Source organism: Mus musculus, chromosome 18 (assembly GCF_000001635.26).
Source record: "Mus musculus strain C57BL/6J chromosome 18, GRCm38.p6 C57BL/6J".
Lineage (NCBI taxonomy): Eukaryota > Metazoa > Chordata > Mammalia > Rodentia > Muridae > Mus > Mus musculus.
In genome coordinates this window covers 61,246,451-61,262,256 of record NC_000084.6, presented here as the reverse complement: position 1 = coordinate 61,262,256, position 15,806 = coordinate 61,246,451, and the positions used below count along the sequence as shown (strand labels likewise).

Here is a 15,806-nt window from a genome sequence, read left to right as displayed (position 1 = left end):
TCATTTTAAAAGTTTTTTGTTTGCCCTCTCTGTCTCTCATTGTGTGTGTTAGTGTGCATGCATGTGCACACCACATACATATATATATACACATCACACATACAGAGACCACACTACACACACATATACACTACTCATATACCACATACACACACACACACATATAACATCACACCGCACACACATCATACACACCATACAGATATAGGCACACACACATATACACACACACACACACACACACACAACACCACACCGCACACACATCATACACACCACACAGATATAGGCACACACACATACACACACACACTGCATACACATACACACTGTACACACATATACACTATACATATACCATACACATACACACCACTGCATGCACATACACACACACAGGATGGGGGGAAGGAACAAAGGAGAGAGGAAGGGAGGAGATGGAAGGGAAAGGAAAGGAAATGAAGAAAAGCCAAATTTAAGATAGCACCCATTGTCATTTTCTGGTGGCCTGGCAGAACTTCTGCTTCTAAGCCCTGGTGCTTAGGCATTGCTAGGCCTGAGGGGCAGGAATGCAGATAAGGAACCCTACCCCATCAGGAAGCTGCAGAATGACCTATCTGGAGATACACTTTCGATGAGATATAATGGGCCCTGAGATTTCTGAGTCAACAATACTGACACAGACACACCAAGGCCACCCAAAGACATTGTAGCAATATTTGTCCTAATAAAAGATTAAAAAACAGCCTTCACATGCAACAGTAAGGTGTGGGGAAAGAAATGTAATGTCAGCCAGCCCTCTGTACTAACGGGCTCCACATCTGTGGATTTAACCAGTAGTGGAGCCAACAGATATTTTTAAATTGTTTTCTAGGGGAATAAGGATGTATGTAGCTCAGTAGAGTAGTTGCTTAGCATATATGAAGCCCTGGGTCCCACCCCAGTACTATATAAACCAAGGATAGTGTCATACCCTCTAATCCCAGCACTCAGGAGTTGAAAGCAAGAGAATCATAAGTTTAATGTCATCTTGGCCTACATAGAGAGTTCGAGGCCAACTTGAATGAATCCTGTTCTTAAAAAAATTATGTATATACCAACATTTTCCTTTTTTTAAGATTTATTTATTTTATGCATATGAGTGTACTGTAGGTGTACTGATGGTTGGGAGCCATCATGTGGTTGCTGGGAATTAAATTCAGGACCCCTGCTCCCTCTGGTCAGCCCCGTTTGCTCTGGTCAACCCTGCTCACTCCTGCCCCCGCAATTTATTTATTGTAGCTGTGTTCAGACACACCAGAAGAGGGTGTCAGATCCCATTACAGATGGTTGTGAGCCACCATGTGGTTGCTGGGATTTGAACTCAGGACCTTCATAAGAGCAGTCAGTGTTCTTAACCAGTGAGCCATCTCTCCAGGCCCTACCAATATCTTCTTGTTATTCCCTAAGCAATGCAGCAAAATACCTTGTATAGTGTTTTCATTACATTAAACATCTTAAGTAATCTAGATGTTGTTTAAAGTATTGAGAAGAAGGCTGGCATGGTGGTGCATGCCTGTAATCCCAGTACTTGGGGGGCTGAACCAGGACAATCATAGCCTCAAGGTCTAGCTGAGTGACATACCAAGACCTGATCTCAAACAAGAATATGTAGGAGGCACAGGTTACATACAAATACTCTGCTGTTTTATATGAGAAACTTGACTGTACACAAAGGTTTGGTTTTAGGAAGTGTTCTAAAACATCTTCCTCTCTAGTGGTGAGTTTAGTTTATCAAAAACCTATTGGGGACAAGGACCTTCAGTGTTTGGACACCAGGTTCCCGACTGAATCAAAGCATTAGAACCAATCCCCAACACGCTCCCCCCACCCCATGATTGCAAAGGACAACTGTTTTGTGCAACGATAAAATGATGAATGGATGAAACTTGTAGACGCTGTGCTAAGTGAAAAAAAGTGAGGCACAAAAGAACAACTACTTTATCATTCCAATGGCAGCAGTATCTAGTGTAGTTGAGCTTACATAAAGAGAAGATACAGTGGGGTTGCCCAGGATCTGGCAGAAACAGGCATTGATGTTTAATGAGCACAGAGCTACTGTCTGAGAAGGGAGAACATTCTAGAGTGATCATAGCAAAGACAGCACAACACTGTGAGTGTCCTTAATGCCACTGGATTGTAAAAACTGACTTCAGTGGTCAGTTTCGTGTTTCATATAGTACAGTGTGGTTTTTGTGTGTATGAGTTTATATAATAAAAGAATCTTGGCCTTCTTCTTCTTCGGGAAAACACCAAATGGCGGATGACGCCGGTGCAGCGGGAGGGCCCGGAGGACCCGGGGGCCCAGGATTAGGAGGCCGCGGCGGCTTCCGCGGAGGATTCGGCAGCGGTCTTAGGGGCCGTGGTCGTGGCCGAGGCCGTGGCCGTGGTCGAGGCCGCGGGGCTCGTGGAGGTAAAGCTGAAGACAAGGAGTGGATCCCCGTCACCAAGCTGGGCCGCCTGGTTAAGGACATGAAGATCAAGTCCTTGGAGGAGATCTACCTGTTCTCCCTGCCCATTAAGGAGTCTGAGATCATTGATTTCTTCCTGGGTGCGTCCCTAAAGGATGAGGTTCTGAAAATCATGCCAGTGCAGAAGCAGACTCGGGCTGGCCAGCGGACCAGGTTCAAGGCTTTCGTCGCTATTGGGGACTACAATGGTCACGTTGGTCTTGGTGTTAAGTGCTCCAAGGAGGTTGCTACTGCCATACGAGGGGCCATCATCTTGGCCAAGCTTTCCATCGTCCCTGTGCGGAGAGGCTACTGGGGGAACAAGATTGGCAAGCCCCACACTGTTCCATGCAAGGTGACAGGCCGCTGTGGCTCTGTGCTGGTGCGTCTCATCCCTGCCCCCAGAGGCACTGGCATTGTCTCTGCTCCTGTGCCCAAGAAGCTCCTGATGATGGCCGGTATAGATGACTGCTACACTTCAGCCAGAGGCTGCACTGCCACCCTGGGCAACTTTGCTAAGGCCACCTTTGATGCCATCTCCAAGACTTACAGCTACCTGACCCCCGACCTCTGGAAAGAGACTGTCTTCACCAAGTCTCCTTATCAGGAATTCACGGATCATCTTGTGAAAACCCACACCAGAGTCTCTGTTCAGAGGACCCAGGCTCCAGCTGTGGCTACCACATAAGGGTTTTTATATGAGAAAAATAAAAGAATTAAGTCTGCTGAAAAAAAAAAAAAAAAAAAAAAAAAAAAAGAATCTTGGACCTGCAGAGATGGCTCAGCAGTTAAAAACACTGGCTGCTCTTCCACAAGACCTGGGTTCAATTCTCAGCACCCATGTGATCTGAAACTCCAGCTCCAAGAGAATCTGATGCCCTCTTCTGGTTCCTTTGGGTACTACACATATGTGGTGCACTTGCATTCATGCAGACAAAACACTCATCCACAGAAAATAAAAATAAATCTTTTTTATAAAATCTGATTGTCATATATAATAGAAAAACATAAAAATGTATGATGCATATATTTTCAAATAAATTATTATAGATTGTTTCATTAGTCTTAAAAATAAATGGCCTCTCTCTCTCTCTTGCTGTGTGTGTGTGTGTGTGTGTGTGTGTGTGTTACAAAAAATTTAGTAAGAGTTGTATACTTCTCTATTCTTGGAAATTTTTGTTGTTTGTGTTTTGAGAGAGGCTTGCTAGTTGGCCCAGGCTAACCTGTTCTGCAGTGCTGTGATTACAGGCTTGCTCACCACACCCAGCTTATTCACAGAATTATTCTGCAATTTTTTTAAATCAGTGCTAGAAATTGAACCTCCTAAGCAAATACTCTCTCACTCAGACACAGTCCCAGACAGAGCTTTGCAATTCTTAAAAGTCCATCAATAAAAATGGCCATGCCATAGCCGCCAAGTGGGCCAGTCTCCCCCACCCCACAGCACTCCATACCACCAGCAAGGAGAACATGGTCTGCCCCACGTTGAAGCCATGCCGCCAGTTGTGGTAAGTGATTCTCCGGTAGCCTTTGCTTAGCGAATACATGAAGCGCACCAGGGCCTGTGAACACACATGTCAGTGAGGCAGCATGCACCCGCCCAGGGTGGCTAAGTCCTCCCTCGGGAGACCCAAGGTCCTCCATCCCCATCACTGACCCAAATCGTGGGAAGTAGGCACAGACACAGAGGCACGGGGAAAGTACTGTACGGCTCAACGCTATGAAAGCGGGTGTGAGAACCAAGGAGAGAACATGAGCTGCCCACATCCTCCACAGGCTGAACTTCAGCAGCGATTTCTAAACGTGCCTGGGGTGCAACTGTCCTGAGAGAAAGGACTGCTTAATCCCGTGGTTCTCCAGCAGGAGTGTATTCCAGAATCACTGGGAGTCCTTAGAGCTGGTGACACACTAATGTATCAGTCTGTGGAGTGTGGGGTGTGTGAAGCGTATTGCCAGTCTGACAGTGTCTTGGGTCGTACTGATACAGTCTGGGGCAACCCTTTGAAAACCACTACTTTAATCAAAGTCTAGGAGGTTCGGGGCACCAGCCTCCTTCCTACGCTGCCTCCCACCTTTGAAAGGAATCCTGCAGTGAAGGATCCTTGTCTCCAGGAACTTAACTAATATCTCCCGCCCACATGAGAACTTCTAGACCCCAGTCCAGAAGAGCAGTGCCTTCTCTACCAGAGGACTCAGGCTCTAGGCACAAACTCTAAAAAATCCCAAATGCAGAGCACCGTACTCTTTTCACACGATCTACACACCAAGCTGTTCCTTTAAAACAAAGGAGGGAGGGAGAGCAATGATCTGGGTGTAGTAGCTCCCACCTGGAGTCCCAGGACCCAAAAGTCACAAGTTCAAGACCAGGCTGCACCACATGCTGAGCTCTGAGCTAGATGGGGCTGCAGAGGGAGGAAGAGCCAGCAGCTCTGGGCCTCACCTCTTGCGGGATGTGGAACTTGTCCACCACTCTGAGCTCGTAGTACATCTGGATGCCGCACTTCACCAGCTCCAGCTCCGTGAGTGGCAGGTCGCTGAAGTGGAACTTGTTGATTTCGTATGACTCCGCGTCTGGAAGTTCTCCTTGCTGCAGTGGAGTGGAGTTCAGGGATTAAGGAACGGGATGTGCCCCTGCGCCCCTCCCCCAGGGCTGCCGAGGAAAGCCAAGCAGGATGAAGGGATGCCTGAGCCTTAGCGCATCAGGGTCGGGCTGCTCACCAGGATCTCAGCCAGCTCCTCCTCCTCGCATTCCCACGGCTCTTTGCCGTACACCTCTCTGGTTTTCTGTTCCCAAAACAGCAGAGAAAATGCAACAGGTTATTGCCTCAAGAACCCAAGGAGACCTCCACTTCCCGCGTTTGCTTTGGCCCCTTCTCCAGCAGAAGCGCCCGGAGCAGAAGGCTGTTCAGCTCCGGAGCCCTGGAGACCTACATTCAAATTCAGGTTGTCGCAGTCTAGCTGTGTTACTGAATGCCTGAATCTCAGCTCCTTCTTCTGTTAAATGGGGATAATAAAACCTGTAACCGATTTTTCATGCTGTGTGTGTGTGTGTGTGTGTGTGTGTGTGTGTGTGTGTGTGTGTGTGTGATGGAAACCAGGCCTTGCCCAGACCAGGCAAGCACTTTAGCATTGCACTACACCCTCAGGACTTTGTTTTTGGAGACAGGGTCTCACTGTGCAGTCCGGGCTGGCTCAGATTTGCTGACCTGCACAATCCATCCTCCAACCCCTGCTTCCCCAGTGTTGAGACTGTAGGTATGTATGCTCCACCATGCCTGGTTCTTGTTTTTAAACAGAATATGTGAACTAGCCAGATATAGAGGAGCACATCTGTAATCCCAGCGCTCAGAGTTTATAGCAAGAAGTTAGACTTGAGGCTAGTGTAAGCTATATAGCGAAATTCAGTTCAGCCCAAGCTATATAATAAAACCGTCTCTGAACAAATAAAAGTACAACTAAAATAAAGTACTGAAATTATTGTCACAGTACAGTACTTAGCAATATTGCCATTTATGTTTTTATTGTTCCTAGTGACCGAGAATAATGAAGGTGTGGTCATTTCATTTGATTTGCCTTCCTTTGCTGTGTGACCTGAGGTGAGTGTCTTCCCCTTCTGGACCTATTTTTTTTTCCTTTGTGCCAGATAAAGCAACCCAGTTAATTGTTTGTGATTTCTTGATCCAGAGTGGAATCTGTTAACTTCCAACTGGTTCATAGAGTCTGCATATCCTTCTGGTCCACATATGCATCATTTGACTGGGATTATGGCCTGAGTCAAACCACAAGGCATTTCATCTAAACTTCGTATTTTCTCCTATGAATTGACCATTAATGGATAAGAAATAATCAAAACTTCTCTGGCATCTTCTAAGATTAAGAACTGGCCTTTGGCTGGGAACATAGGTCAGTAGTGGAGACCTTACCCAGCATGCCCCAGGTTACTGCATAACCTGGGCATAGTTGTGTACACATGCAACCTCAGGTAGAGGCAAGAGGATCAGTAGTTCAAGGGCATGGCCTGGGCTATGTGAGTCCTTATCTGAGGTTGGGCATAGTAGAACACACATGGAACCCCAGGGCTGGAAGCCAGAGGTAGGAAGACTGGCCAGCCTGGACTAGTTACACCTCCAAAAACAAAAGAGAGAAGGAAATGAGAGACCTCTGAGAACATCGGCCTGGGGTGTTTCAACGTGTGAGGTCTTGGGATCTCAGCTGGGTATCCTATCCCAAGCCATTTGGCTAACTCAGTTTGGTTTTTGGATCTTGGTTAATTTAACACCAATCTCCCAGGAACAATAAGCCACCAGTCCTCACATATCTGGCTTCCCATTCACAATTGCACCCCGATACTCGAGCACCCAGCTTCTACTTGAACAACTTTCCTGATGGGGTGCCCACCATCTCCCCAGGCACCCATTAAGAAAGATCACAGAGAAGTAGTTCGTTTTCCTAACAAATGTGAACTGTGAACTCTTCTCAGAGTAGGTGATTTGAGGCTAAGTCCCCTCCCTCTTGGGAGGGGAGGGGGGGCTTCATATTTTTTTTTCATCTCTGCAGTAGGTAAGAAGTGCTTCCCTGTACCCCTAACCAGGCCGATGCATACAAAACCTCAAACATATTCGTGGGTGCTGTGTAAATCATATTTTGTTTTGAGGCAGGATTTTATGCATCTCGAGCTTGCTTCAAATTCACTATGCAACCAAAGATAGCTTTGAACTCCCAACCCTCCATCTACCAGATGCTCTGTCGTGCTTTAGAGTGTGCAGTTACTCAGTATCAAACCCAGGGCTCCATGCGTGCTAAGCACACACTCTGCACCTCCAGCCCTAAATTACAAAGCAGTGTAATTATGGGAAAGCTTCATATTCTCTCTGAACCCACTGCTTTGCTCACTCCATGGGTGGGTCCTATAGTGACCGTATAGAAGAGAGACTCTGAGAAATGGCTCCTGATCCACAGAGTTGCCAGATAAAGCCTCCTGCCAGACTAAGAGCTGAGGCTAGTTGCCCCTGTCTCTAGTGCCAAGCCAGTCTTGAGCCCAGAGGACAGTGGAGTCTATGGTGCTGTCAGGCCTCCAAGTCAGAGGTGACCCTGCAAGAGATACTGTTCCTCAGGCAGCCATTATTGGCTAGTCTCTGGTGCTCACCTATCTATCTGTTCGGCCTTGAGGCCTGTCAGACCTCTGTACTACATGGGAGAGAACAAAGCTGAACCCACTCATCCCAGGCTCTGCCTCATGGGTTTCCTACATGGCCACTGGCTGGCACATCTCCCTGACATTCTCTACCACAGTGAAAGCAAGCAACAAGACGACCACGCACCAAGATCTTCTGGATTTCTTCGTTATCACACTTCACGTGATATTTCACGATGTCCTGGAAGATATCCTTCCTGTTCTCGAGCTTGTTCATGGACTCGTAGGTGTCAGGGTTTAAGACTGACCATCCCAGAAACTGAGTCAAAGACTGTAGAGAAAGAAAGAGTTAGAGGAGGCGGGAGCCTGCATCCTGATGCTAGCTGAGGACAAGACTGCTGAGACCTCAATGTTCTCAGCTATAAAGTGGGTTTGCAAAGCTGTGCAGGGCAGGTAGGCTGTGATAAAACAATGGGTGTAAATGTATTTTAAGTGAAGATTTATAAGTAATAATGTCACAAATAGAAATGTATGGCGCAAGGAGGATGGATGTATGTAGGAGCTCTGTGCTTTTTCATCAGTTCTCAAGTGATCTTCAAACTGCTCCCAATAGTAAAGTGTGGAAGTGAGGGGCAGTGAGGAAGGAGCGTGGAGAGAGTGGCTCTCATGGCTCCTCAGGGCTATGGCCTCCCATCCCCCACCCCACCCCCACGGTCAGGCAGCTACACACTGGGAAACACCATGCAGCTCTGAAGGGCAACTCTGAAACTGGTGGTCACCAAGCCCCACCAGCCAAGGGCTACCCAGCATCCCACACCTCCATGAGGGTCTCGTCCATATCGTCGAAGGGCTTCCCATCTTTGCGGTTGTAAAATGTGGCCACGCCGACGATCTCTTCCTTCTTGTTGACGATGGGCATGGAGAGTACATTTTTAATCATCCACCCAGACTCATCCAGAGGCTCTTTCTGTAAGAGAATGGCAGGGCTGGGGCTCCACCACTTCCATGTGGTGCAGATTGCAGGGACAGGATTGGGGCTGTGGCTGGACTCTAATGGCCTGGCTCAGCTCTAAGAAGCCAGAACTTGACTCTTGTGTGGGTTTAGCTGCCAACAAACACCGTGAACTTCCAAGCCCACGAGCTAAGGTTCCTATCCCCAAGATGTCAGAGCTGGCATGTGCCAGGCAGGATCAGAGCATCTCAGGTACTGAGTAGCCTAAACAATGTTCCGGGGTCAGAAAGTGAGGGTTGCAAGTGTTTTGAAGTTGAAAGTGTCCTTGGAATTTACCCAGTTACCATTGCCGCCCCCTTCCATTTATTATGTAACTTCGTCCAAATTTCCACCATTCAGACTGCTTCCCAAGAAAACAGGTAGATCCTAGTATATTCTGATGCTCTTTTAGGAGAGAGGAAGAAGAAAGTCCTATGGCTAAGAGATCAAATAAAAATGGCTTACCTGGAATTCAAAAAAGTCCTCTGCAGGCGCATTCATTATATTGCAGATCTGTAAGGCAGGAGGGGAACAAGGCCATTGACCCGAGCTGAGCAAGAGCCTGCAAGCCCTGCTCCCTACTCAGACCCTAAGTCCTTGACCAAGGTAGTGCACTGTCCAAATCAGGTGGACAGATTCAAAATGGCTCAGGGTTATTAACTGAAGGTACCAGCTAGGAAAGGTCACCTGGTAGATTTTTACTCTATTTGTTACACCCTAAACATTTCTAGGTTTGGAAAAGCTAAGGGTACAGCTGTCATTATTAATAACTGCATAGTATTCCATTCTGTGGCTCTTATGCTAAGTATTTGGATATCCAGGTACATGCATAAGGATGTGCACATACGTGTGAGTGTGTACTCATGCATGCATGCCACACCTGTGTCTGCATGTTATGTAAATACAAATATGTGAGTGAGTGAGTGTGTGTGTGTGTGTGTGTGTGTGTGTGTGTGCCCATGCATGCAGGTTTGGAATTTAGAGCCAACCTGCTTCTGCCTCCTAAGGGCTATCATTACAAGATGTCATTTAAACATCTCTGGCTCAGTTACATTAGAGTGCTGTTTATTTGGTAGGAAGGAATTCTTTCCTTGGGCTGTAAAAGTAGATTAAGAAACAAAAAAGTGTTTCAACTCTGCTTCTATATTGCTAGATTTCTCTCTTGAAGACGAGGTCATTATGATCCCCCTCTGGAACACTGGCAATGGGGCCACTGTATGTGGTTGTGTAGTGTGCACTCTGCACAACGACATCTGGCTGAGTCCTGAAATCCATCTGTGAAAGACTTTCTTCTTTCAGTTCTCAAAAAGTTCCCACATGGGCCATGCTTGCACATTGGCTGCAGAGACAGGCTACCTGGTCTCAGCGGGGGAACTGGGTGTGTCCTTTCTAAGCACTGTCCATCAAATGCCCTTGCTCCTTCCTCATTGTGGCTCCCAATTCAGGGGGACGTGCTCCACTCTCTCCCACAGCCTTGCTGATCTTCTTCCGGCTGACACAGTCACCATAACAACCATCCAGGCAAACATTCTCCTCCTTTATCGTACATTCTCTACCTGCTCACTGACCACCATTCCTCAGTTGCCTTCCTGTGGCTTTGCCTCCACTTCGCTACCAAATCTGTTTGTATTGGGTCTGCCAAGGGCCTCATGCTGTGGTGGGACTCTTGCTTCTTCCTCACTACGTCACTGTGCTACATACATGCGGCCTCTCACATTGCTCCCTTGGTTACCATGGCACTGCCTCTCCTGGGTCTCCAGTTTTGACCTCTCCTGTTTGTCCATCACAGAATCCTCTTCCTCCACCAGCTCTGGAATCCCTGGCATCTCCCAGTATCGCACGAGATACGCTGTCCCTTGGAGCTTTAATCTGCCCCTGTGGTCTCCAGTGCTTCCTGACCCTGAGACTCCCCATCTCTATCTCTGCACTCCATGGTATGGGAACTGTCTTTTCATTCCTCTGCTGGACATGCCACCGAGAACTGTCTCTACTTCTTGTTGAGTATAGGTGACTTATCACTGGGTATCCCAGCTCAACATCTGTGATGTTCAACTGGTCCAGGAACTTGAGATCAGCTCTGACCTGTTTCTCCTCTGCCCTCTGGCTTAACCACCAAGTCCTACTGGCTTTGCCTTCTCAGTATGAGATCTGACTCTGCATCTCCTTATGTGCATCTCATTTCTTCTGAAGTTGTATTAAATGAACACGTATACCTAGGGCCTGAGTCATTGTCAGTACCTAGTGACCGTGTCAATCGGCCTTCATTGAGATTGGGGTTTATTTGTTTGTTTGTTTGAGAGTCTCATTTAGCTCAGGCTAGACTCCAACTCACTGTGTAGCCAAGGGTGACCTTGAACTTCTGATCCTCTTGCCCCCACTTCTTGGATTCTAGGATTTTAGAAATGGACCACTACACCCGGATTAATGAAGTACAGAACTTCATGAGTATTGGCAAGCACTCTACCACTTGAGTGACATCCATCCCCCGCCTAATTCTTTGAGATGCTTATCACCTCTTACGTGAACTGTCCCCTTCTCAGTCTGCCTCCAGTGACCTGTGGATTAAAGTCTCAGCCTTCCACATAGCATCCAAGGCCCACTAGATCTGGCTTCGTCTTCCCTCTTGACCCACCTTGAAATCTGTCCTCTTGTCTCAGACCTAATAATTCAGCAACACTAAGCACAGACATCATGTTCCTTCCAGCTTCTGCACTCAGTCTACATGTCATACAGTCTGGATATGGAGGGTCCCCAAAGTCTCATGGGTAAAATGAGACTCTTGCTCACCAATGAGACCCTGAAGGGAAGTAGAAACTTTTAAGAGGTAAGTGAACCTAGCAAGTACTCTTCCAGTTATTGGAGCATGCCATTGAGGGAATAATGGAAGCCACGCCTCATTTCCCTGTCTCCTTTTGGCTTCCTGGCCACTGATTTACCATGATGCTTTGTCACAGGCCAAAGCAGTGCATAGGGGTGATATGTAACTAGCAGGCACGACCCTGTCCTGGAACACAGGCGACAGCACACATCACTCTACTCTATGACACTGAGTGAGTGGGACATGGTTTTGGTCTAGATATGAGGGAGAAAATTCCATATAGGCTTTTGGGTTGACAGCTTGGTCCTCAGCTGGGTGGGGTAATTTTGAGGCCTAGCTATAGGAAATAGGTCACTGGGAGTGTGGCTTTGAAATGAGGTCCCCAGCCATGTGTTTTGTCATAATAACAAAAAGTCTGAGTAACAGGCATGGCAGGAGATAGCACATAGCTCTGCCGTGTGTGGGGATAGAAGGGAGAGGCTGGGAATGACAATCAAGTCTGATGTAAGAGCTTATTTCTTAGTGCCTGGGGAGCCTAGGAGTCAAGACATTGCCCCTGACATATTTGCACAAGTTTCTATCTTCAGGAACACTATGCGCCTTTCCATGTAAGAACTATTTCTCTATAGTTGCTATTTCCAGACATGTCAATGATCTACTCTCTTCTGTGGGTCAGGTGTTGAGTAAACTAGAAAAAAAAACAAGAGCCTCTGCCTTGAAAGATTCACACTAACCACATTTTCCTCATTCTTGCCATTAAAACTCTTCTGTCCCCCAGATTCAACACCCCCCTCCCAAGATGTATCACTTACCAGACCATTTTGAGCCACGTAAGTGGGGAGACCACTCACTAGAGCCCAGTGGTCAGCGGGTGGGTTCCTGTAAAGACAAAAGATAAATAAATAGCGATTTTCAAGTTAGGGACTGTGCCTCCTCACTTCCAGCTGGCCCTGTCCCTGCTCCCATTCACTGCAGCTGCCTCAACCCCAAAGGCTGGCCAGGTGTTACTGTATATCCAGAAATGGAGACTGTCCATGACGTTGAACACCCCAGACACTGATAACTACTGACCGCAAAGCAGATGCCATGTCCTCCCTCGTGAAGTGCAGAGGTGGTAAGCTCCCGCCATGGACTGAGCACAAAGCTAATACTGTAATGTTCACTTCTAGCAGAAGCAGCACTATAGACCCTGGGCTTACAATTATGTGCTGTAGAACAGTGCTTCAGTCAACAGTGCGCATATATATGTCAGTTGTCCCATAGATCTGTCACTCAGTACTGTCACAGCCTCCTTACTGTGTATTGGTACTAAACCACCTGGCAATGAGTTTCTCATGTGTCCCCTTCCTTGAGGAGGAGACGCGTGACTTTATTACTTTTTGCTTGGTTATTTTAAGGGAAAAAATATACACATAGAAAAATGCACAGCCATCATCGTTAGCCAGGCATGGTGACACACAAACACCTTTAATCCCAGCACTCAGGAGGCAGAGGCAGGTGTAGCTCTGTGAGTTCAAGGCCAGCCTGGTTTACAAAGCCAGTTCCAGGACAGCCAAAGCTCTGTTACTCGGAGAAACCTTGTGTCGAAAAACCAAACAGTAAAACAAAAACCAGCCATCATCAGTCAGTATCAAGTGAATGCTGGGCTGGAAAGTCAGCTCAAAGGATAAGAGTGCTGGTAGTATAATCGTAAAGACATGAGTTCAGATCCCCAGAATCCATGTGAAAGGATTTGGTGTGGCTGCACACACCTATTACCATCGAACTGAAGGGTGGGGCATAGGGACCGGAGGGTGACTGGGGCTTACTAGCTTCCAGCCTAGCTCTATGTTCAAACACAGAGTGATAGAGAAGGTCATTTGGCCTCGGAATGTGCACGTGCACTCATGTGTACACCTACAGGCACACGCACATGCACACGCACACACTGGAAAGTGAACATTTCAGAAATCCCACACCAGTCAAGAACAAAGGTGTCAGCACTTTGGAAGCCCCAGCCCCTGTCAATCACCGCCTCTTCCCTAAGCCGGGAGAACTATCATTCTGGTGTAATCAGGTTGCTTTTCTTCACCTTTCTATGCCCTACTCCTCTGTCCTCGACAACTTGATCAGCCTGTTTTTCAACTTCCTTTAGAAGGAATTATTCAACACTCGTTATTTTGTTTGGCTTCTTTTTCATGTATGCAATTTTCTTCTCACCACAGTAGCACAATTCGTTCATTCACACGTTGCTGGCCACCTTCTGCCTCCTTTCCCAGTTGAGGATCCTGTGAGACAGCACTGCTAACTCAGCTCTGCAGATTGTAGTGTCTGTCTTGGAAATATTGAGTGGGAAGATGTGTATCTTTCTAATTTCTAAAGAAGGAACCAATATATGCCCCAGCCGTGGTACCCTACCATTTCCTTTGTTTTGGGCCTCTGCCAATACTTAGTTCAGATCCTAAGTTACAGCCCTTCTGTAGGGTCCGAGCAGAGCATCACCGTGGCCTTCCATATCTCAGTGTGTTTGTTGTATGGTTGCCATTACAGACTTCCTACTTGTGCCTTTCTCTTACTTCCCTGTAATGTTCCTCTTTCATTGGTTTAGATTTCTCTGTAGACTTGATGTGATGTAGTCACCTATGTCATAACTATCTCATTTTGTACCATGACTTCTTTTCTTACACTTTATAATAAACACCTGTCCTAGGTCTGCTCAGCGGTTTCCACCACTGACCTGTGTGCTCAGTAGAATATGGGAGAAGATGAATATGCTTTTTATTGATTTGGGGCTTGGGGGAGGGGTAGGATTTGAGACAGGGCTTCTATGTGTAGCCTTGGCTGTCCTAAAACTAGCTCTGTAGATCAGGTTGGTTTTAAACTCACAGAGATGCATCCATCTGCCTCTGCCTCTGCCTCCCAAGTGCTGGGATTAAATGTGTATGGCACCACTGCCTGGCTGAATATGTTATTTTTTTAAGACTTAACTTTTGAGGTTTGTGTGTGTGTGTGTGTGTGTGTGTGTGTGTGTGTGTGTGTGTGTGTGTCTGTTTAAGTGTATGACACATGTACAGGTGTCCACAGAGACCATGTCTCTTCTTATCCGGCCAGGCGATCTTTGTCATCTAACTGGAATATCTGGTTGATTTCTCTTCCCTGTAACAATATTAGTAAATCTTGCAAGAATCCAAATGGTGGTTGTTTTATCAGCTTTGGGCCCTGCCTGATGCTAATCCTTGTAAGAGGGTCCTAACCATACAACCCAGTCGTCTGTGGATGAATGCTGGGGCCGCACCATAAGTCTCAAGGTTGTTTGTAGTACTACAGTGTAGCCCAGCCTATCTTGACTGATTCAAAAGTTGATATTAGAAACAGGAGGCTGTCAGCAAGCCTAAACAGGTGACACGGGGAAGGGTTCGGTGGAAGGAGCAGGTGATTGTTATTTAAGCCTGGTGAGATATGCTGCATTAATGAAACACTGGGAGAGCAGCTGGGGAGATAGCTCTGCGGGTGAAAGTACTGGCTAGTGGCTGCAGTGGTCGGTGGAGACTGAATCCCCAGAGCAAGCTGGCAAACTCTGGGTTCAAATGAGAGACCGAGAAGCATTCACATACGTGTGAACATGTATATACACGTATGCTTACACATATGCAAAAAACCTGAGGAAAGTTGTGACGTGTGATAATGTAGAAGACAGACAATGAGTTTTAATGAATGTGAAGCTAGGGAAAAGGTTAGAAGCTAGGAGGGGTGACTCACACCTGTAATACAGCACTTTCGAGGTACAGGCAGGAGAATGAGGCGTTGAAGGCCAGCTCCAGGCCAGCCTAGGCTACATGTGACCCTGGGTTTGTTTGTTTGTTTGTTTGTTTTGTTTTGAGAGGGGAAGGAGAAGAAAAAAAGAAAAAGAGAATTTAAAAGGAAAAAGAAAAGATGTTTAGAGAGTGGTATGTTGGAAGAATGTCCATTGAAAAATTAAAGAAGAAAAGAGACTGTGCTCAGAAAAACTCAGATCCAAGTGTGATGCTGGATACAGATATACAGATGCAGGTTTAAGCCTAGCACTCAGGCAAGAGGCCAGCCCAGGATAGTGAGACTTTACTTAAAGAGAGAAAGAGGGGAAAGGGAAAGGGGAGGGGGGAAGGAGAGAGGAGAGGGGAGGGTCAAAAAACTGTTACTTTAATTACTTTATTTTATATATATGGGTGTTTTGTCTGCGTGTGTGTGTGTGTGTGTGTGTGTGTGTCTGTCTGTCTGTCTGTCTGTCTGTCTGGTGTGCTTTAAAGCCATGGCGTTAGAGATGTGCCATGTGGGTGCTAGAAATTGAATCCCGGTCCTCTGGAAGAGCAGTCACTGCTGTTTACCACTGAGCTGTTTACCATCGGCCGGCCGCAG

At 46.9% G+C, this 15,806-nt stretch overlaps 1 protein-coding gene and 1 pseudogene across 2 annotated transcripts in view; one reads left to right on the top strand and one right to left on the bottom strand.

Moving 5' to 3' along the window:
- Window positions 1–15,806, bottom strand: part of Pde6a (phosphodiesterase 6A, cGMP-specific, rod, alpha) — a 69,277-nt gene that overhangs the window by 27,494 nt on the left and 25,977 nt on the right. For both annotated transcript variants that reach the window (NM_146086.3, XM_006525880.4), the window contains 7 exons: window positions 12,245–12,311; window positions 9,080–9,127; window positions 8,441–8,590; window positions 7,811–7,954; window positions 5,208–5,273; window positions 4,930–5,076; window positions 3,944–4,051 (listed from right to left, as the gene is read on the bottom strand). In NM_146086.3, coding sequence (NP_666198.1) covers window positions 3,944–4,051; window positions 4,930–5,076; window positions 5,208–5,273; window positions 7,811–7,954; window positions 8,441–8,590; window positions 9,080–9,127; window positions 12,245–12,311 — 730 coding nt within the window. The remainder of the gene's footprint in view (window positions 1–3,943; window positions 4,052–4,929; window positions 5,077–5,207; window positions 5,274–7,810; window positions 7,955–8,440; window positions 8,591–9,079; window positions 9,128–12,244; window positions 12,312–15,806) is intronic.
- Rps2-ps10 (ribosomal protein S2, pseudogene 10) lies at window positions 2,270–3,218 on the top strand (annotated as a pseudogene).